The sequence below is a fragment of the Pezoporus occidentalis genome, unplaced genomic scaffold (assembly GCF_034315485.1).
Source record: "Pezoporus occidentalis ecotype Australia unplaced genomic scaffold, CSIRO_AGI_Poc_V1 ctg21, whole genome shotgun sequence".
In the NCBI taxonomy this organism is placed as follows: domain Eukaryota; kingdom Metazoa; phylum Chordata; class Aves; order Psittaciformes; family Psittacidae; genus Pezoporus; species Pezoporus occidentalis.
The window spans coordinates 2682524-2705439 of record NW_026913964.1 but is presented as its reverse complement, the minus strand read 5'-3'; the positions used below and the strand labels follow the sequence as shown (position 1 = coordinate 2705439).

Genomic DNA, 22916 nt, shown 5'->3' with positions numbered 1-22916 from the left:
CAGTACTGAACAAAATAGCAGAGTAAGCCAGAAAAAGGTTTTATTTTATTAGGAATGGTACATTTAAACACACGTTAAGACTTTGGGATTAATTTACATAGTTTTCCAAAAATGTTTCCCTTCTTCAACAATACAGAAGCTAAAAAAAAAATTATCTAATTTCAAATTATAAGAACAGTATTTGCAGTGGAAATTTCTATTAATCAGAACAACTCTGCATTCAGGAGATGTAAAGAAATTACCCTCTTTATGCTTTAACACGATTCACTTTTTCTGTCACAACTGACTACAATTTTCCTGGGATTTTTTGCTGCTGTCATTACTAAAAGAACCTTCCTTTCCATCAAGACTAATGCCGGTCATACACACATTATTCAGTATCATACTTTTGGGTATGAAAGCTATGTCACTTTTATAAACATCAAAAACATGGACATGCATATTGACATTTCTGTGCAGTTTTATGGAGTCACCTGTCAAATAAGGCCTCTACATACAATACCACATACTACTGAATTACTGGAAAATTATTATAATGGATTCCCAACAGTCCTGACATCCAGATGGTATGTCTTATTTTAATGGGAAATTCCAGCTTTCATTACTGCTTAACATTGTATTGATTCACTATCCAAATGAGCAACATTCAACTAACCAGTGTGTATTCCTGAACATCTTTGTCAAATTAAACATATTATCAAGGTCATTTAAAAGTTGGAACTTAAAACAGCCTGTTAAGCCAAGCAACGGGGGAAAAAAAAGTGAACTCTAAACTAGATTCAGCTGGTCCATTCATTCTCACACAGAAAAGTAGCCACAGAACCTTAAAGGAATAAAATCTATACTTCCTGTTCTCGGACTTAATACCAAGGACAAAAGCTAACATAGTATTTTGGAAGTCAAAGGCCTTGGAGGTGGAGGGGTGAAGTGGAGAACAAGAAAGGGAGAAAGCAGCATATTGTCTCATCCCATTACCTCAGCATTATGTGTATGTAATATATCTATGATAGAAATGTTTACTAATAGCAGGGAAAAAAAAAAATAAAGGCGACTTCCCACTCCAGACTTCACTGAAAGGAGAAAGCTGAGAGCCCCTCCTCACAGAGATGGCCTATTTGATGACAGGCACTTTGGCAATGTAAGAGGAGGTTACCCTTTCATCATGTTAACTCTTCCCCTCCCAGTTCTCATGTACAATTTGCCTCAAGTCTTCAAGAAACTTGAATCAAATTAAATGCATTAAGAGATCTTTAAAAGCAGGTTAACTACGGCTATGAGCAGAGCTCGACCTAGAACGAGATTTTCTCTTGGAAGCAGAGGGAGATGGGGAAGAAGCTAGCAAGCTGGAGCGGTGGCTTTTCTGGGAGTAACTCTTTTTAGGTGTACGACTGCGAGAACGAGACCGGGATCGAGATCGGGACCGGGATCGAGAGCGAGACCTGGACCTGGACCTTGATCTTGACCTGGACCTGGACCGGCTGTCCGATCTAGAAGATCCTGTAGACCTGGACCTGCTGCGAGATCTTGAGTAACTCCTTGATCGTGATCTGCTTCTGGAGAAACACAATTGAAAGCTGTAGTCTCACCTCCTACTAAATTTAAAATACTCTGTGTTTAAATTCCAAACTACTTTGCATGCACAGCACATCCATCTGAACATCTGAATGCACTAGGCAATGTTCACTTATTTCAATGTGCTGCTAGATTTCTGTTATGCTTCATCACAACTTCTTAGACCAAGGCTAGCCTTAACATTCTCTGCTATCAGGAGCTGCTAGCCTTGACATTCTCTGCTAGCTTGGCAAAGTATGAACTGCCTAATAAAAGATGCCTTCCACCACCCCTAGGGGAGGAACTTCCAGCCATTTATCAAGAAAAGCCCAAAAAAGAAAATTCAAATCTATGGTATTTGTTCTCTCTAGAAACACCCATGTAAATTAGTAAGGGTTTCTTTCAAGATGCTACAAGAAGTCTCTAAAGCATGAAACACCAGCACACTTTAAGGCCTGGGAGTTTAACACCTCTTCTAGCTATGTGTCCCTTTTTCCATCAGAAGAAATGGATTTATTTTTTAATTAAAACAATGAAAGAGCTGCAGCTAACATGGATTTTTAATGACTAAATGGCAGAAGTACTTTGGGAATAATGCAAGCAAGCTCACCACTTTTACTCTCATGAGAAAGCTGGCTTTCACAGTTTGAGAGATGTTTCACAGGACTGTGAAGCAGGTTCCATTAAATTAAAAGGCTTTTGAATACCTTTTTTTTTTTTTCTTCATTTAAATACCAAGTTTTATCTAAAAATCTTGCCCAAGGAAGCTGTGAATGCTCCATCCCTGCCAGTGTTCAAGGCCAGGTTGGACAGTCTTGGGTGACATGGTTTAGTGTGAGGTGTCCCTGCCCATGGTGGGAGGGCTGGAACTAGATGATCTTAAGGTCCTTTCCAACCCTAACCATTCTATGACTTCATGATTCTAAAAAAAAAACAACCCCAAAACAAAAAAACAAAACAATAACAAAACAAACCCCACAAACAAAAACAAAACTCTCCTTACTCTGTTCTCTTTAGCCTGTTTTCAGCAGATTTGTTCTTATTGAAATCTGTTTACAGTACTAGGAAGTGCTCCTGCGCAGTGGTATTTAGCTTGGAGCCACAGAATTAGGTTATAAAACTTTGGCATTGGTACTTCCCAAATCCATGCCCTCAGCAGAATTTTATCAGATCAGGTGACATACCTATGCCTTCTGTGATCTTCAGTCAATTTAATCCTGCGTCCATTCAGCTCAGTGCCATCCAGTTTTTCCAGTGCACTCTTCATATCACTGTAAGATGCAAATTCCACAACCCTGTACACCATCAAGAGAAAAACAAGATGTTTCAGAGAAACTGAAAAAAGCAGAAAGAACAAGTTTGGGCTTTTTTCAATCTGTTGATTCACAGCTTGATGTTTTATCTTCTGAAAGGTAATTTTTAATGTGGTTAACAAGAAAATATGATACAGTCTTAGCCATCCATACCTTTCACATCTCCTTAAACATTACCAGAACCCTCATCTGCAATGAGATGGGAGAAAATCCAGAAAGCTGCACATACCTGCACACCAGCTGAGGAAATAGCTTTCAATCCTCCATTAAACTGCATTCTAAAGCTGTCCAAGAATCAAAATATACTTGCAGGCTCTCCTGCCCTCTTCAGGTTTTTAACAGTGAATAGAAAAATCCATTTGTCTTTTTGTTTTCTCAAAAAAAAACCCAAAACCCAAACAAAAACTATGTAGCATTTGCTTGCAGTAGCTCTAGAGCACTGTTCTTCTAGCACAGACACTAGTTGTAATTCCCTCCTCCTTGCTGCCTTGTCATGCAGGACCTTTAGTCTGCAGAACTAAGAACGGAGAGCAGGGAGCTAGGTATCCCCTATAGAGACTGGTTACACTAATTTCCCATGACTTTGCTGAAACAGTGCAAAGTGGCCACAGACAGGAGGTACTTTAGCCTCAGGAGTTAGATCATAAATGATTATACATAAATAACCCTAAGTTAAAGACAGCAGAACTCAGCTGCTGAAACTGTATTCTTCTCCTTTCCCGTTTTGCTTTGACACAGTGTTCACAGTAGAGACTGAGTTGCATACCACTTCTGAACTCCTGTTTACTGACTGTGCTTTATTTCTGAATTGGAGAAATTTCAGCATCTAAGCCACACCACAGATTTAAGTTTTGTTTGTTTTATATTACAAGGATAATCTTGCCTTTAACAGTTTTGGTTATCATACACATTTAGACACAAAATGAACTTACCCTTCATTCCTGTTGTTTCTGTGAGCATCCACATAGGTCACCTCCCCTGCCTTTCTCATGACATCTTTCAAGTCCTGCAGCAAAAGTTAACTTTTTAGCCATAAACAGGACACAAATGAGTCAGCTAGCAGCAAGTAATACCTCCCTAAAACTTTCCCTTCTAAAACAGGTTAATGCTTATATTATATATATAAATACACACATAATTTAGAAGTTTTTGAAGCAGCATTTTGTAGTAAAATGCAATAAAATAATACAAAATTAGACATTTTGTAATAGCAGCTGCATAAAAGGACCCCTTATTTTTACAACTACAGTGACTAAAACATTGCTTTTAAAATTGTCCTATATCCCAAAACCAGCTGTTCTGAAAACATAATGCAAAACTTAAAATACCAACATATGCATTGAAAACGGAACTATTACAGATGGAAAAATGAGTATTAAATGCAGATTTTCGTGACTAACGCCCCAGTTAAAGGACAATCCAGCATATGTAGACAAGTTCATTCTATACGGTCACCTCCCCCAACGTCACAGCAGAATTCAAAGCAAAAAGTTGTAGTTACTTACTATATAATTAATAATTTTCCAAAGGAGATTTTTCTTATATTTCACTTGAATATCGGTCACACTACAGTGCTATGTCAATAGACACCCTTGTATTTAAATTAATAGAGGCTAAACACACAGACACTGTAAAATTACTTGCTCAGCAACAGGATAAAGTACAAACAAATAATGTAAAAGGTCACTAAAAAGCTAAACATTTGTATAAATTAAAGCAGTACTTTTACCAAACAATATCTGGTATTTTATAATCCCAGACTACTCACCGCAACACACCACAAGTGGCAGATGATATAAGAAGGTACCTTAAGCAAAGAGCTGCTTGTCCAATACCTAGCTGGCCAAGAGGAACTCTCTTACATGAGAAAGGCAGAGTGATGGCTCATAGCAATACGCTTCACGGAGGTACCAGAGGCCCTGAAAGCACTGGACATAGTCTCCAGAAGTGGCTAAAGAACCCGAGGATGATCTGTGCTAGCCAATCGAGATCAAACCCAGGCAAACCAAGATCTAGATCGCCAAAAAACAGGAGTGTCATAGGAACCAAAAGGAAAATTCAGAACAGGCCAAACCCTAGAATTTCAGCCACTAGAAAACCCCCAAATCTTTGGTTCTTTTTCCTCCACACCAGAAAACCGAGGGTTAACCATTTCAAGGTTGTTAGAAGAGGTTCAAAATGCACTTGGTTAGAAATCTGCTTAAGGAAGAAAAGACTACAAAACAAAAAGCCAAGAAAAACTTTAGAACATTTGCTACAGAATATAAGAAGACTTAGTTTTATCTACTCTTTCAAATGAAAATTTGATAGATTTTAAAAACTGACATACACGAACTAGTAGATACTTTGTTTCACATGTGCTTAACAAAAAGAAACCTTAACAGTAAATGGAAAATAGGCCCTACAGCACCATTAAAAGTATTACTTCAACCTTGCTGTATTTGTTTAGAGACGAAGAACAAAATATTGGCTCTGCTCAAGTCAATAAGAGCTTTACTGGACCAGGACTGGTAAGTCAAAAGGAAGTTAGAAAATGTTAATCTACATAATTCTTTTCTAATTCAATAAACAGGCTTTAAAACTGACTTGTCAGACTATACACTGAATCCTAAGGATCATCGTCATGAAATAGCACTTGTACTAATAATGTCAACATGATTAAGACATCAACATTACTGCTCAAAAAAGAGTAAGTCTGCATGTGCTAGAAAAGCTCATACTATTTGTTATTATTAGAGGAATGTTTGAAAGTTACCTGGTTTTACTTAACCAGTGGAACAGTCAACTTTTATCCTAAGTTTACTGTTGTGGTTCACCTTAAACAGCACAGAATGTGCTGTTGTCCTTAGCAGCAAAGGAAAATGAGGTGCAAGACAACCATAAGTAGAAAAAACACATATTAAAAATTACATCTTGATGTAACACAGGTCTGCTCTTCCCAACTGCTTGAAAACTCACAAATATTGAAGAACTAATGAGGGTGGTTGGAAAGCTCCAGACATGCAGAAATGTATGTTTGCTAAAGTAAGGAGAATTCTGACAGTTTGTCTGCTGATCAGATGTAAGAGTATCTGATAACACTACAGACAGCAATCTGATGAAACTGATCTGAATATAAATTTTGTTTGTAGTTTGTTTGTTAAATATCCAAACACAATAACCTTTAAAGGAGATAGAAGTTCTCAAAGAATGGGTAGAACCAAAGATAAAATATGCATGTAGGTTTAAAAGCAAGATTCTGTATCGATTGTGGTTGCTAGAAGCTCAGGGATTAGAAAGGAAGAACAATGCCACTACTGTTAATGTGTTAGCTATTTTAATCTGTTGTGTCAGTACCATAGTTACAAGAAGTACTACAGTCAGTATCAAAGCAGTGCAGCTTCAAAACTAAGTGCAATTTGCATATGGATGTTAGCTTCAATTGATTTCTATTTAGGCAGGTATCAAGAAGTCAAGTCTCTTATGCTAACTGATCATATATTTAAGAGTCATTAAAACATTTCATTAGGATCCTAAAGATTCATCAGTATGAAATCTGAATTGGGTGGGCTTCAGTCTAAAATAGTAAGTACACATAAAGCCATTATAAATATTCACAAGAAAGTTACAGAAATGTTAATTTTCCCCCACCCCAAGTTATGAATTTAACACGAAAAAGCATTATAGGATTTGTTCTCCTTAACACTCCATTCTGGCTTACTTTCTGGTCCCTACTGTTGTTTCCAAGTCCTGTGTTTTATAACAATCTCTTCATATACATCACTGTATAGCACACCCAGAAGTTACACAGATTAAATCCACTTGCTCACCACACCAAAAGTGCTCATCACACCAAAACTCAGAAGTTATTTTTTTTTCTCCAGTTATTCAATAATTAACCCAACTGTACAATTATGAACCTTTTGAACCTGTCATGCAGAAGATAAACAAACCTAGTTCAACCATTTATCTGCATGGACTGTACCCAAGCTCTTACGAAACACATCAGTGGAGCTCCAGGCAAGCCAAACAGCCTCCTCATGTGGATGTAGCTGCAAGACCAAGGCTTTGAACATTTAACATGTTCTACTGCATCTTCCAGTAACCTAATTGAACTCTCTTTAGTCAAAGAATATAAAGGTTAATGAATGAGACTAATATCCACTATTCATTCACCTTCTGTCAATAGCATCTGTTGCTGTGCCTTTAAAAAGTAAGCTTTCTATAGACTGTATACTACTACTCATAACACAACTAAAGGAACTGATTATTACCAGACTCTTAATCATGCATCATGTCACCAAAATATTTTGCAAAGCATAAGACAGTAAGTTTCACTCAAAAACAAAGGCACGCACTTCTAGGTATAATAGTACAAAAGGGTGACATAGTTTGAATGGATGCTATGCTTCAATAGTTTAGAAACAATCTAGAGTCTTGGAAAGTTTTTATCAGCTGGTAAACACAAGTAAGCAAGAATTGGTTCCCAAGTACAAAATATAATTACAGAACTACCTGCATGGCTGTGAAACAAAAGGCTTCTTTAAGTGTTTAAATGATAATTTTTATCAATCACTGGAGCTTTTTTGCACATTTTAAAATTCAGGTTAAATATTTATGATGGCTTTATTAAGAAACTGGGCTGAGAAGAGTCTATTTACAGGATAGGAAAATAAGGTGTAAAAAAAGAAGATAAGATGTTAACTCACCTGCCAGCTGATACGGGATGAAAGGTTTTCAACTATGATCCTGTGTTCAGTACGAACAGGAGGTCCATACCGGCTGCAAGAGTTCAGAGGGAAACAAAAAAGGAAAAAGTCTCCAGTGTAACAAATTCAGAATTTAGGAAGTCTGAGGTCTTCTATAGTTTGTTAAGAGATTTAATTATTTTCCTTGTTGCTGGACTGCAGACCTGATTCTACCTAGTAAAGAATGTAATTACAGTCCACTACAAGAAGAGAGATGCTCCGAAGTGATTGAAAAGGATTTTAATGAAGAACTTATACCAACGTAGTCAATATAGCTGCCATTTTTTCTAGATACGCTAAAGTAAGTGTCTAGTAGAATGTAAACAATGTAGAGAGAATTAGCCTAATTTCACCCATTTTTTAATTTTTTTTTTTTTTTTTTAGTTGGTAGGATTAATTCTGCTTCACATCAGGGAGATGGGAGGCACAATTTAAACACATCTTAGTTCATGCTTCTAAATTCTTGTTAATATCTATAAATGCTACCATGACCTCTATTAGGTATTTCTGTGGATAGAAATACTGTTATTTTAGTAAAATGAGAGCTGGTTGCCCTGAAACAACAGTAGCAGTTTTTAGTTCCTGAATTAAAGCCCATGTTTTTCACTTAACCAAAAATTAAAGACGCTCTCAAAAATAAAAATGTGTCTTGAAAACTTTCATACAGAACAGTAAGGCACCTGGAAAAAATACTGCCCTTGCAAGTCAGTTCTGTTCCCAATCCTGATCATTCTGAATCCAAAGGAACCTGAGAACTATGGGAAAACGTATGCCAGCCTTTTGATAAGTAATGCGGGATTCTAACAATGGCACTACTTTGTATTACTACCAAAAAATTCAAGAATCAAGAACACTGACCTGAGAGAAAATTATTCTCACCTTCTCCTCCCATACAAACATAATCCTGAATTGTGCGTATTGATTTGTACACTGAAGCACAGGCAATTTCACTTCAGGGCATACCTCAAAGTGTCCCCATTTTTTTCAGAACATCCAGATCTTCCAGGCATTTAAACAGAGGTCCCAGAGTCCCAAAACTGGCAGGCTGAGTCTCATTTTTTCCATTATTGCAAACCGCAGTCTTCCTGTCTGGCATCGGCAGTCTGACGTCATGAACATGACTACAACGTCAGATGCCCAGAACCTCCAATCACACTTCCTACTTTAAAAGTCCACTTTTAGCCTGGACCTCGGACCAATTATACCGCATCAAGGTTACTGCCACCAAAGAAAAAACAATCTAATTAGCATACTTGCATATGCAAATTAGAGGCTCCAGACACTGGTTTGTAACTGGCAGCAATTCTCACTTTGAAACAAACACAGAGGTTTATGTCAGTTAAGTCTCTGTCTTCCTTCCAAGCTCTACTCTGCATAGGCCACAGACAGAAATGTTTCTACAGAGTAAATTGTTCCATACATATTTACTTCACACAGATAGATATAAAGCACAAAGATGTACCGTGTAGTTGTTTGGTGGAATATATATGCAAATCTGCAGAACTTTCACCAACTCTGCTGCAAGCTAGTGCGAAGTTCACCACTGGCTCAAATCACTGAATGTGAATAATTTGACAACTATTCTATGTCCACTACAGGTATTCTAGATACGAGCTACGTCCTGATTTTCAGATTCTGTTGTTGGGCAGAGACTTTCCTTCCACAAGGCACCTGCTTGGTCAGAAAAGTTAGTCATCTGGCATTCAAACACTTCTGTGCATGCTGGTACCTTGTGCCTTAGCACTGGTTTCTCAATTACAGTTCCTTTTGTATGCTGTGCTGAAGTAAGCATTTTGATAACCATACAGGTGGAAATATGAAAGTTTGGTTAGGCAGAAAATACCCTGAACTACTGGCTCTACAATTACTCTACCTAGCCTGTAAGCTCAGTTTAATGACAAAAGCATCAAAAGAGAGGCTCTGGCATTTTTCTTGATTCCATGTTAAGGACAGCCAAACCAACTGCAGCATTACTGCTTCACATCATCTACACAACAGCAGGAAGCAAGACCATTGTATTGCCTACAACACAGACAGGGAGCACTTTATACTGAGTTTGTGAATCTCTCTGACAGTTAAATTGCTTTAAAATCCAGATTCTACTCAGCCAGAGGACGTAAATAATAGTAGTGGACCTCCAATGTCTGAGAACATGAAACTCCTCTTGCAAAGCCATACAAGGAAATAGAGCTGGATCCCTAACTCCAACCACAGGAAGAAAACAGTATTTCAGTACAGGTCTTAAGTTACTGTGTTAGTAGGTAACAGAGTCCAGACCACCTACCTAGATCCACTCTGTGACTGGTAATAACTGAACCGTTGTGGAAATCTGCCCCTCCCTCTTCGGGCTCGCGCATGCTCAATTGTAACCCTTAGGAGAGGAATAAAACAAGCAAACAAAAACTGTAACACAAACTTTAGGGATTGGACACTGACTTAAATCTTTCACAGGCACACTATGCACAAACAAGAATTATCTTGCCCTTGCAAGCAATGATTTATAACACAGTCACCGATGTTTCTCAAAGAGCCAGAACAGTGGTATTGTCTTGTCTTACTCATCTCCCTCTGATTTCCATCAAAATTGTCACAGGTCTGTAATTCAGACTGAAAACTGAATTTGCTCAACTGGAGTTGAAGGGTAATCACAGAGGGAAACCAAAAGAAGTACCAAAAGAAGTAATAACAACCTAATGACCTAAACCCATCTTCCACAATCAAAATTACTGTAACATACATTGACTATAATCCACATTGTTGCAAACTGAAGGGCAACATTTTGAATGAGAGGCTATCAACTTATCTTCCAATATCAACAGGCAGATAAACCAATTCATTTTTACTTATATTTATAGTGACAAGACCTTGAGTTAGCTTTGAAGGAGAGATAAGTGCAAGTGGAGAAAACAGTCAGCCGTAGTCCAAACCATCTCTCCTCCAATCCCAAACCATCTCTCCTCCAATCCCAAACTATCTTTGCCTTATGTAAGACTATATACAGCCAAGATCCCAATGAATCTCTTTAGATGAAGTTATGGAAGGTGTATTCCACCACAGAGCCACAAGAAATGGGTGTCAGAGCACAAGCTAATGCACTGTATTTGTATGCAAAGCACTTTTGCTGTTCTAAAGGGAAATTATGGTATTGCACTTACCTTTCATCACACAGCTCTTTGCCATTAAGTTCATAAATTGCATCATCAGCATCCCTGTGGTCTTCGAATTCCTAGAAAGAATAAGGAATAAACCCATATTTTTCCTGCATAGTATATGCAAATGCTACAAAAAAGGTTTTCTTTTTAAATTTTACATTGCTAAAGCAACTATCAGCCAGAACTTTGAACAAAGAAGCAGATTCCTAGTACATTTATCACTGAAAACCAAGATGCTCCCATTCATGACCATTTCTTCTCCCTCCACCCCACAAAGTCCTTTGCCTCCCTCAGTTGTTTCAGTATAGCTACTTGCAGGACCTATACAAAATAAATTAACTGAATGACCCGGCTTATTACAGAAATACCCAAAATACTTTTTGGGAGAGAGGTGTGTGTGGGATCACCTCAAGGCATACAGTTTAAAACAAAGCCCTACATACAAGGGAAATCAATGATCAGCCATGAACTGATCAACTCAAAAAAAAGCAGTGCACTCCCAAAATCCTCTGAAGAGTTCTGAGGCTGATTCAATTCTTACTGAATTGACAGAGTAAATCAGAAAAGAAAAATCAAACCCCAAAACAACCAAACACACCCTTCTGATTTTTCTCTGAGCTAATTAAGCTCACTAGTCTGTGCAAGAAGAGTAAGAAACATAAACCCCTCTTCAGCACTTACCACCTATGGGTCTGGATCAGTTAGAATATGCAATTCCATATACTGTTGCAATGGAATCCGTCACTTCACTTTTGGCAGCAAAGCTACTTCAGACAGCATGAGTAGCCTCTGCCCACTATCCAGCCCACTGGTTCTTGGCAAAGCTGTTTGTACAGCTCTGCAGGAAACTAGGTCAAGAAACCTATCCAGATGAAAAAACAGCACACTTTGTGCAGTAGGTGGGGGGGGAAAGACTGTTATTTTTCTACTAGATCAGCTTCCCAGGTAGATTTGTTATGTGGCTGAACAACAGGGGAATTCCATGTGAGGCAAGGGAAGAAAGGAAAGAAAAGGCAGTGAGAACAAGCAGCTGTTTGAACCAGAAATGTGCATGGAGAAAGAAAACTATGGAAGCACAGCATAAGAGCAACAAACAACAGAGAAGCAGTTCCTCAAGTTGAAGAAAGCATTTGTGTTAACTATTAACAGCCTTTCAGAAGCAATACCGGCTTAAGCAATCTTCCCCCTTCTGCACTGGCATCTGTTTCACTACCAAGTGAAACATCACACACCCTGCATGATGATGCAAAGATTATATTGAGAAAATAAATGTAGGCCCAGCATTTAAGAGTATCAATAGCTAGCACCTACAACTCCCATTTTTTCAGCTATTTTCTAACAAACCGAGTGTCTGCAAATCTATCTTGCTTCACATACTAGTTTTATGGTCTGAAGTTTGAAAACATTCTGTGCTGAAATCTACAAAATCTGAGTAAATGTAATTAGTTTCAAAGATCAAGCAATTATTTCAATTAAGCACAATGAAACATGCTTTAAACACTACCAAAATGTTAAGATCAAAATCCCTGGTTTTTTAAGAGGTTTTATAAATACACATTTTAAATAACCAAACCCAAAGATGAACTGACAGCCCATGACAAGTGAGGTGCTGCAAAGGATAATGCTATTCAATGTATTTATAAATGATCTAGATGATGAGATTGAGTGCACCCTCACCAATTTGTGGCCGACGCTACAGTGGGAGGAGAAATAGACAAAACAGAAGGAAAAAACACTACACAGAGACACCCTGATAGGCTGAAAGATTAGGCCAACAAGAACTGCAAGTTTTAACAAAACATGACGACAGTGAAGTCCTGCACCTGGAAGAGAATAATCAGGCCTGGATCTGAGTGGCTGGAGTGCAGCTCTGCTGTCAAGGACATGAAGAGACAGACCCTCCTTGTGGATAGTCAGCTCAGCACGAGTCAGCAATGTGGCTTTGCTGCAACTAAAGCATACCATATTCTGCCTGGGCTGCACCACCTAGCAGACTAAGGGATGTGATTATTCCACCTCGGCAACTTTTATGCCACACCTGGAACAGTGTCCAGTTCTGGTCCCTCCAGCTCAAGAAATATTGGAGCAAGACCAGCAGAGGGCTACCATAACTGATCACAAGGTTTGAGAAGGAGGAAAGGCTGGTTGAGAGAGCTGTGTTTGCTCAGCTTGAAGAAAAAGCAGCCCAAAGGGGATCCAGTCAGTCTTCCAAAACCTAGAACACAGTCAGAGGTTGATAGAAGGGCTTTACGCAGCTGGATGCACAGTGACAGTATGACATGTAAAGGTCAGGAAGGTTTTGATCACATGTAAGGAAAAGACTCTTCATCATGAGAACAATTAAAATTTTTAGACAGAGTTATGAGACAATTATTCAAGCTTATTAGTGAGCGCTGAACAGAAAATACTTCTGCCTAGGAACTGGAAGAAGAGAGGAAGGAGAGTTGACTGACTCATGTACAGGAGTTGAACACAAGTAGCTCCTGAGTGAATCAACAGTCTTGCCCAAGAAGAAAAGAGGAATGCTCAAGAAAAAGTGATTAAGAAATAGCAGCAATTGGAAATGACACTCTAAATAAACTCAGGCTCACGTCCAGATTAGCCTTTTATCTCTGGACTTCACGAGGCAGGTATTTACCTATTGGCAGTCAACAAGTAGCAGCTGATACTGCAAGGCAATCAGGAACCAGCACATGTAAGAGTCAAGAAGCAATACCTGCATGACACTGAAGTAGGCAAAGCCTGTTGTTTCATTCTTTCCCCACAGCTTCACCCAAGGGATTGATCATGGCAGAACAAACAGCATATAAGCTTACCATAGTGTGAGGGCAGTAGCTGCACTTCCAGTTAGAACTCAGGGCTGCAGAACAACTAATTCTCTGCTCTCAGGAGCCAACAGTTAAGGAACTGGCTGAGCCTGAGTCAACTTGGAAATCTGTAAAGCTATAAAGATTCGGACAACAGTTTAGGAGCATAAAGCTCTAGAAAGCAGTGGTATGATCCAACACAGTATGAACTGTGTATATCATTTAATAGTTTGACAGACACATATGCCCTGTGAACATGGTACTGATGGTGAATATGCCTTACTTCAGCCACACAAGAGTTAAAAACTCTGCTGGTTAAATCCAACAGCAAGCACCTATTACAGCTGTTCACCTGCTGCCATAGCCAACTACTTTGCTTTTATGTCAGGTCATTACTTAGAAATAAAACCAAGCAGACTAGAACTGAGAGAGGAACATAAGTGATTCTGTATAAACTTTTCTCCAGGTCAAGACTTTGTCGAGTTTTGTAATGCTGTAACAGGACATCTATACTGTCTTCTGAAATAAATGCTAAAATTAAAATCCATGGAAGATTATGATCAGACAATGTACTTAATGTAGATAGAATATTATCAAGATTTTGAGGAAAAAAACAGCCAAAACCAGGTAAAACTGTAATCCTAATATCTGAAAAGCAGCCTGAAATGTATATTAATATTTTCCATTTCCCATGGGAAATACTATTCTCTTAAGCATCTTCCCTTCTTTGACATGAGCCTAGCAAGGCTAGTACCTGCAAGCAAGAGAAAGGAAAACAAGGTATTACTTACCACAAATCCAAATCCATTTTTTAGATGGATTTCTCTTATGCGTCCATATCCTTTGAAGAACTTCTCCACATCCCGTTCGCGAGCACGTGAGCTTAAGTGTCCAACAAAGACACGGCAGCCACTCATCTTTAGGCTGATGCTAAAAAAAACCCCAGTACCATTTATCAGATTAACAAACTTAAAATAGGTTGATTAAGATCATGTTTTACATCTCAGAAATCTCAGTTAAGTAGGATTCAATCTTACTGTTCTCCAGGTATATATATTAAATCCCCCGCTTTCTATAGCCAGAGAAGTCATAAAATCCTGTCTTACTGACTTCTAGCAGAACCTATGCAGAACTCTCAGCTTTGTCCTTTCTAGTCATATAAATTTAAGGGTTCTTGTAGCTGAAATAATGGTTTTGTTTGCTCTTAGACTAATAAGGCTTTTGTATCACAGAGCATGAAAACCCCCAATCAATAAGCTCCACAATGAACTTACTGGGCTAGCAGCAGTTAAAAAAAAACAACAAAAAACTAAACTGTTACTCCAGTGATTAGTGTAACATTCTCAAACTTTTGCTTTCACTTGAAAGAACTGCTGCAATAAAAGTTATATTAGCATTCAAAAGATAAAAGGCAGCCATCAAACTATTTTGATTTGCATTAACCATAAAATAACTTAAATAAATTATGAATAACAAATGTTTTATTATTACAAAATTTCAACAATGACAAAACCAAAGGCTATTTTGGACGTTAAAATTATGAAAACTATCAATGCAGGATACATAATTTGAGATACTTTACGGAAGCTCCACTATCTACGCTGAGTATGTCACTTTTTCAGCTTATGCGATTCAGGTTTGTTTTTTTTTTTAGTTCCTGTAACTGGAAAATAGTAATAATTTGGCTCACTCACAGAGCTTGCTGTCATACAAACCCAAAAGAATCCAAGACCTAAGGAGCAAAAATACAACATGACCTTATATTACAATACTGGGCTGTAAAGCAGACAGAGTAAACAGACAACGTGTCACGTTAGCTGTGAAAGTAGTTCAAGACAATCTGGATGCAGTATTTTGAATTAGCGTGATTTCCCTTCCATCTAATTGATTAGATTCTTTACTCGGCTTTACTGTGCCATCAGAGCTGTGCCAGAACTTTGGAAGACACAGTATTGGCCTTCTTATAGGGCAAGGGGTAAATGTGTGTCAGCACACTCCTCGAGTAGCCTAAAATGTCCCCAGATCACGTCCTGAGGTGATAGCTATTTAACTGCTTTCACGTGAGAAGTTTTGTTCTTGCCTTAGAAAAGCCTATGCTGCCCTTTGTAACCATTCCTCCTTTGAGCTCACTTGCATTTTTATGCCCACAGAGAAATCCAGCTCAAAGGACTAATTCAGCTCCCTCACAGAGTTGCTAGTCTTCCAACATATTGTTTCCCTGATGCACCCTGACCACACAAACACTGACAAGGCCAGCAGTGGGTATTAAGGGCAGGACAGGCCTTTGCACAGGAAGGACAGACTTACGTAACTACGTGCTTTAAAACACGGTAAGAAGAGTCACTTTATCAACAAGCACTCATTTTGGGAACGATATAGGTCTGACAGATTATAAAATGACTGCATAACTGCTGTTCAATACTTATAGCTGTCAATTCTAGCAAAACAAGAATCACAGAAAGAAATAAACATGGGGTGGATGGAATTGCCTGAAAAACTGTCGCAGATACAGTATAAGATGTGCAAACGATCTGTCCATGTATTATTTACTCGAACATCAGGGAGCACAATGGATGCGAGATCTCGAGATCCGTACCGATACAATAAAGGTGCAGAGTCTCACGCGTTGTTCCTAACACAATGAAACCGCGTTTGCTCACTGGCTCACAAGATACCACATAGGGACAGAAAAGCAAGGGCCCGCACCGAAAGACCAGCTGCTCGCTCGTCTTTTTGAATTGGGTAGGCCCGGTCGCCTACAAAGGCGGAAAAAAACCGTCCCTGTGTTCACCGGCATAGAAGCGTCCGCCCTCCCCGTGACGATCGCCCCTCCGGCGGACACGAAAGCTTTACACTAGCCTGCAAGCCCCGAAGGCTCCCGGCCATCCCTCCGACCTAACCGACCAGGATCAGCCCTCCCCTCCGCGGCGATGAAGCGCGCCGTCCTCCGCGGCCTAACGCCTCCGCGCCCCGGTTACCCAACGGGCAGCGGCCTAGCGGCGCTGCGCGGCGCCAGCGAGGCCTTCGAGAACAGGATCCCTCCACAAGGAAGGCCGGGCCCATCCCCGCCCCGCAGCAGGGTCCGGCTGCAAGAATCCCGCTCGCAGCCTAGCGTTCGGCCGTCCCCCGGCCCTCCCGCCACCGAGCGAGCCAAACAGGAGCGGGCATTCACCGTTGCCGAGCACTGAGTCGTGAAGGCCGTGAAGAAACCGTCCGCTCCGGGCCGAGGCCGCAATGGCTGCCGCGCTCCTCAGAGAGACCAGCCCCGCCGCGCGCCCCCTGCGGATGTGCGCAACCGCCAACGCCCGACTCCAACCCCCAGCGTGCAGCGCGGCGGTACCGCTCCCGCCCCGCCCCGCCCCGCCCGGGCGGAGGAGGGAGGAGGGGCGGAGAGGCGGCGGCCATGTCAGGGCGAGCGGCGCGGCCGGGGCCTCGTGCGGGCGCCCATCTCGGGCTGCGAGGCGGGGAGCGCCGAGGGGGCACCCTGAGGTAATCGTGCTCCTTTCCCGCTGGAGCGACGCCTGCGCACTGCCCTGCGGCCATTGTGCTGCGTCCTGAACTGCCCGTGGCTTCTGACCGAGACATGGCAAAACGTTTGGCCGCCTGTGCTGAGTTATAAGTGGAGGAGCGAAGACACTGCCAGAGCGTTCCGCCGGAGTGTTGAGCGGTAGCTCAGCAGCCACAGTTCTGCCAGCTGTAGTTCGATGTGGCCCGCCCATAACCTGCTTCCGAGTCCCTGCCACCTTCATGTCTTCAGCACAGGACTTCGGGCCTTTGGATAAACCCGCGATACCGCTGCTATGGCTGACACCAGGGGGAAACCTTGGGTGGGGATAAAGTGGCCAGTGAACATAGAGGCCTGTATGGAGTGCTAGGCAGAAGCAGTTTTTTTCCGTGCGTGTACGTGCAGCACACTACTCCTCTGGGTTGTCAGTGCCCGAGATGGACTCATGGAATTCTTACGGTGTAATTCAAGAGAGTTCACGGTATGATGATGAGGATTAAAATTGCTGTTTCTTAAGTATAACATAGCTTGTTAAATTTTACCATCCAAACATACATCTGAGGTTTGTTTTGCTCATTTCCCCCCATATCTGATAGCATTATGTCTGGATTTCCTGATTTAACCTGGAGCAAAAATCTAAGTTACATTTTATAGCATTGTATCATTCAAATTTTTTGTCCTCTGACTATTCTTCACGATGGAGATAACTTATACATTCAATATCCATAATAAATGGAATCATTTAGGTTGGAAGGGACCCCTTGAGATCCTCTAGTCCAAGCCCCAGTGTTGCCCAGGACCATGTCCAGTCAGCTTTTTAATACCTCCACAGATGGAAGCTCCACAACCTCTCCTGACAACCCAATCCAGTGTTTTACCACCCTTACAGTAAAAACAAGTGTTCAGATGAAATTTCATGGGGTTTAATTGTCAGTGGATGCTACTGAGAAGAGTCTGGCTCCCTCCTCTCCATTCCATCCCATCAGGTATTTACACACATTTAGACTTCTGCAAGCTGAGCAGTCCCAGCATCTCTCCTTGTATAATATGCTCCAGTCCCATACCCATCTTTGTGGCCCTGTGCTGGCCTTGCTCCAGTAAGCCCATAGCTCTTTTGTGCGGGGAGGCCAGTGGAGGACACAAGGTTTCAGGCATGACCTCACCAGTGCTGGGGGGCAGGGTCACCTGCCTTGGCCTCACAGCGGCGTTACAACTTACGCAGCCCAGCATTCTGTCGCTTTGGCTGCGAGGCAACTGGGGTGAACTCTTTTTGGTAAGAAAATGATGTGACAGCATAACAAAGCTGTTGTTGAAACAAAAAAAGTGGGTAGCTGTAACAAGTATGTTTTACCATTTAGAATACAATGTTCTGTTGTTTTACTTCTTTATTTGTAAAGATAAAGATGCTCAAAATGCATCCAGGGTGCTCAAAATGGCAACCCTATGACTCTTACTGTGCAAATTCTGTATAGAAGCAGAGCTGGACTCCTGAAGGAGTAGCACTGGAGTCGCTGTGTGCTTGAATTGCTATGGAAGAAGCTTGGAGAAGAAAACTCTTTAGGTGGCAGTCTTGGAATGGTATTGGTGAAACAGGGATTTGAGTTATTTGCAATAATGAAGATAAGCCATGCTGGAAGCCAAATTAAAGCTTTTTTTGGTTTTATCCTGCATCTCTGCAGCCTCTGGGGTGGTGTCAGTGGGGAAGAATGTGGTTGTGTATCTGGAATGTGGCTCCGGCTGCTCTGGCAGTGCCTGAACTGTGCTGGAGTCCTTTTTTCCCTTTCTTGGTTGTGGACACTCTGCACGGGTGGTAAAAGGCATGAAATATATCATTAGAAGAATCTGCAGCATTGCATCTAGTGTGTGGGTTGTGTTTCTGGAAGCTATCATGTGTAAAATCAACTTTTGTAATAGAGCTGTGGCTTAGTTTGCTCGTTATTTTGGTTGCACAGAAAGATTGGTGTCTCAGAAGACCATCTGACAGCCCACTGGGAACTATTAGCATCCTGACTGCACACCTACAAATGTAAATGAATACTTAGCTGGAATCAGGATACTTAAAAAACACAATATGTTGATTGCTGGGGTAAATGAACTGCTTTCTTGCTTTCCCAAAGAAAACATCTTATTTTCTCTGTAGCAGAAAGCAGGATGTTATGATTCAGTACCACAGGCTAGAGATTGTGCCCTATTCAAGTGAGAAGTAGCAGGAGAGAAATTCTTCTTTAAAGTGATGGCGGTATTGTTTAGATGTGCTTGATAATAAAGAAGGTATAAAATGCTGTCTTAACTCTGCAGTTTAAAGTAATCCTTTTGTTTACAAATCTGTACAACAAAAGCCACAGGGCTCATACTAAAAACCATAACAGCAAGCGAGGAACTGGCAGGAAGGATCTGGAAAGAGGTTTGAGATAGTTGCAGGATGACTACAGCACTTAAAACTGGAATGTGATGGAGCTGGGCTCAGTTCTCTGATCTGCCACTGGTTGCCTTCACTGCAGCACCACAGATGGAATCCAGGACCTAAAGCCAGAATTTGCACAGGATGCAGGGGAAGGTAGACATTTTGGGACCAAAAATGCCCACGTGCTAGCGAGTCAGTGAGGAACTGCTAGGAGGAAGTGGTGAGACTACGTCTTAATATTCTGCCCATGCTCAGTCCAAATGCACCTCCCTGTGGCTGGGAAACCAGAGCCTTGTTCCATTTGGGAGCTCACAGAAAAGTGCCAACATCTGTTTCTAGGGAGGACTAGCTAGGACTTGTTTTTTTCTTTAGCTGCCAGAAGACGTGTTGAGACCAACAGCTATGTTTTATAAAATGGCCTGGTGTTTAAAACACCCGTTGCTCTGGAGGTGTGTGTCCACTGTATTCCTTGGAGTGAAGATTCGGGCTCCCACCTGCCACAGAGTGCTCTAACCACAGTGTGAGGCCATGGTGGTGGAGGAGGAAGGCTCCTCTCACTCAAGCTGTGCCACTGTGGAGCAGACAACTGAGGGAGAGCAAGTATCAGGGCAGACCTAGCGGTTGTGCTCCTGGGAGAGGCATTCTAGGTCCTGTTTCCCACCCTGAAGCTTTGTTCTGTATTTTACCCTTTGTTTAATAGGAAACACCTAAACCCTGCTTCTGTTGGGGGCCTGAAAGACAGGGTTCTTTCTGCAAACTGATTTCCGAAACCATGAGGATCTGGGTTCATAAGCATCCTTCCCTGTGCCAAGATCTAATCATCGAGCTCTATCCTTCACAATGGCTGACTTACTGACTGCAGCACTGAACACATTTTGTTGGTGTGTGCTGGGGAATGTTCTTGTTACCTGTTCGTTCTCAGGATGTGCCCTAGACTTTGTTATCTAGGTTTATTATGTGAAGACTTTCCAGCAGCTTAGAGCTGATGCAGTGCATTTTAAGGGTTTACACAGTAGCAACTCTTTCAGTAGCCAGAGTCACTTTCAGTCACCTCGGCACTTTGATTATTTCAACAGGATTAAGCTTTCTTAGTATTTGGCTACCAGAGGGTGGAAAAAAATCTCTCCTACCCCAGCAACTGTAGTGGAAGTAATCTCATACAAATAATCTTGTTATGGTCTGAAAATCATGCCTGCATTCCAATATCTTAATGAGTAGTTTCAGTTCGAGCTCTTCCTTTTCTCCAGCTGTTACAGTCACCCTCTCTTTAGTCCTCACTCTCTCCATTATTTCCCCGATACAGCCAGTCTGATTCGTCTGGATGGATCCTTCACAGATGTATGAATGCTTCTTTGAAACCAAGTTCATTCAAGGTTGCAGACTAGTTTCCTTTCATTGTCTTCTGAGACTCCTGCCTCTGCTCCTCCCCTCCAAAACCAGATGCTGGCAGCACTGAAGACAAGCAACAGTCACAAGATAGACTCAAGAGGATTTTGGAAATGTGGTTGACATTCTGGCAGGCAAGACAGACCCATGTGGTCTGAGCACTGATGTGTTTTTTGCCCCTATACTGTCAGACAGTCATGCTGGGGCTGGTACTGAGATCTCAGCAGCCAAAGATAGCAGCAGCCATGAAAGCAAAATGTTTAATTTATTGGGAAAGCATTATTTCAATTTCTATGCCTGGAAACAGTGAGTATGGTGGGCTGACAAAAACAGTTTGCCCCTGAACAGGAGATGTGAGCTTGAAGTGGATTCTCTGCTTCTGTTCTTGGCAGAGGAAGGAACAGTCACTGAGCTGCAAACAGCTGCTTCCAGAGACAAATTTTGGAAAGGCTGATGTCAGGACTTGGCTAAGGAACAGCATGTTAGCTGCAAAAAACACAAGCCTGAGACAAAAGGCTCTTCTCAAATTGTAGCAGACTAAGTGCTAGAGACTTAGCCCAAGATATATCTTGTGCTGCATATGAGGAAGGCGAACATGTTGCTAGTGCTCCTGCTCCTCAGGTGGGGTGAGAATGGGGAGGTTTTTACCCACAGCCTGGTGGGAAAGGCCAGGTCAGGGAGGCTGTAGCCAGTTGTCAAAGGCCATGCCACCTAAGCATAAGTACCACCAGTATAGCAGTGTTAGCAATGCTGGAGCCCACACACTGCTACCAGTGTGTGGTGTGAACATGGACAAGCCACTTGTTTTCTGTCTCATAAACCCAGGAATGCTTACACCCAGCTAGAGTTTTGTGTGGAACCTAGTCATAGGGCACACACTACCACAGCTCAGTAAACAAGTTTTGTAAAGACCGCTGGAATCTCCAAGCAGGGACTTGCAGAGCACTGTCACTAGGATCATTTAAACTAATTTGGCTCCATTCTCAGAGTGGTAGCAGACCTAGGCCCAAGGTGATGGCCAGGGTGTACCTATGCTCCTTTACCAGCCCTATTGTGAAATAACATGCTTTTTTTTCTGCAGAGAGTGGTCATTTAACACCCCAACAGATATTCTCCCCACCCCTGGTGTTACTGTTTAAGTAAAATAAAAGCATAAAAAAAAGTGTATCATTACATTTTCTTAGAGTGGGTACAACCACAGAGAACCGTTTGTTTGACAGTGCAACTACTGTGGAAGAGTACACAGGGTTATTAAAGCAAATACAGTATGCAGATACTGCCAGGTTGGGATACATCAGAACACACTGCTGTGATTTTTATTGGCCTGCTCAAGGTCTGCGCCGAACCCCAACCCACCATGTACAACGTCTTCCTCAGGACTTAGCTTTGCACTGGAGAACAGAGGGCAATGCTACTGCAAGTTGCAGGAGCTCCTTGTGAACCTGTGCATGAATTCTCCACTCCTGCAGTTGTTATGTCGAAGTGAAAACTGCCTTTAGGACTAGAGACAGCAGTGTGTGGTTACAGGTAAAAAACACTTGCAACGTATCATGAAGCAGTAATGATGTTTTTTGCTGCTAACTCCATGTTTCCTGAAAAATATTGTGGGAGGCTAGGAAATACACCTGTAGTACCTGCAATGGCTGGGAAGGAATTAGCTGCTTTCCTTTACTGCATTCCAGGCATGCATGCATATGTGTGTATACACTTCATGACTCATTAACGGTCCCAAAGGAGTTGTTCTGAAGACTGGTTTCTTTAGAATGTCAATACAAAGATGATCTTGAGGTCTCTGGAAGAATTTGTAATGTCAGAAGATGTGATATCAAAAGCAGTGAGATATTTAATGCTGAGCATGGAACAGAGGATGAATCTTTTGTAGATGGTTTAAGATACAGCAGTTGTTTGTTTGCACAGGTCTAGTAACTAATTCTGTGCTGTTTTTTAAGGAATAACAAGAATATTGTTCCTAGAGATGTGGGTCTATCAGGGATAGTTAAAAATTATATAAAAGTTGCTAGTTTAAAGTGGTCATAAAGCTCTGAAAATTCCAACATCACTCAACAAGAAT

At 41.3% G+C, this 22916-nt stretch overlaps 1 protein-coding gene and 1 long non-coding RNA gene across 3 annotated transcripts; both read right to left on the bottom strand.

Annotated features, from left to right (window-relative positions):
* Positions 1–23: 23 nt before the first annotated feature.
* Positions 24–16878, bottom strand: LOC134163940 (serine/arginine-rich splicing factor 5-like). Of its 2 annotated transcripts, XM_062619203.1 has the most exons (8): positions 16723–16877; positions 14342–14480; positions 10747–10817; positions 9876–9962; positions 7553–7625; positions 3797–3870; positions 2736–2846; positions 24–1553 (listed from the first exon to the last, which is right to left on the bottom strand). In XM_062619203.1, exons 2-8 carry the CDS (start codon positions 14465–14467, stop codon positions 1262–1264), a joined length of 834 nt encoding a protein of 277 aa, XP_062475187.1. In that variant the 5' UTR covers positions 14468–14480; positions 16723–16877; the 3' UTR covers positions 24–1261. The 2 variants fall into 2 exon arrangements, 1 of the variants encoding a protein (XP_062475187.1); XR_009964919.1 differs by lacking the exons at positions 24–1553; positions 2736–2846 and adding an exon at positions 4633–4876 and having other exon boundaries at positions 16723–16878.
* On the bottom strand, positions 7817–8548 carry LOC134163941 (uncharacterized). The gene is made up of 2 exons (XR_009964920.1): positions 8272–8548; positions 7817–8220 (listed from the first exon to the last, which is right to left on the bottom strand). It is a non-coding gene; the product is annotated as an uncharacterized LOC134163941 (long non-coding RNA).
* Positions 16879–22916: the final 6038 nt, after the last annotated feature.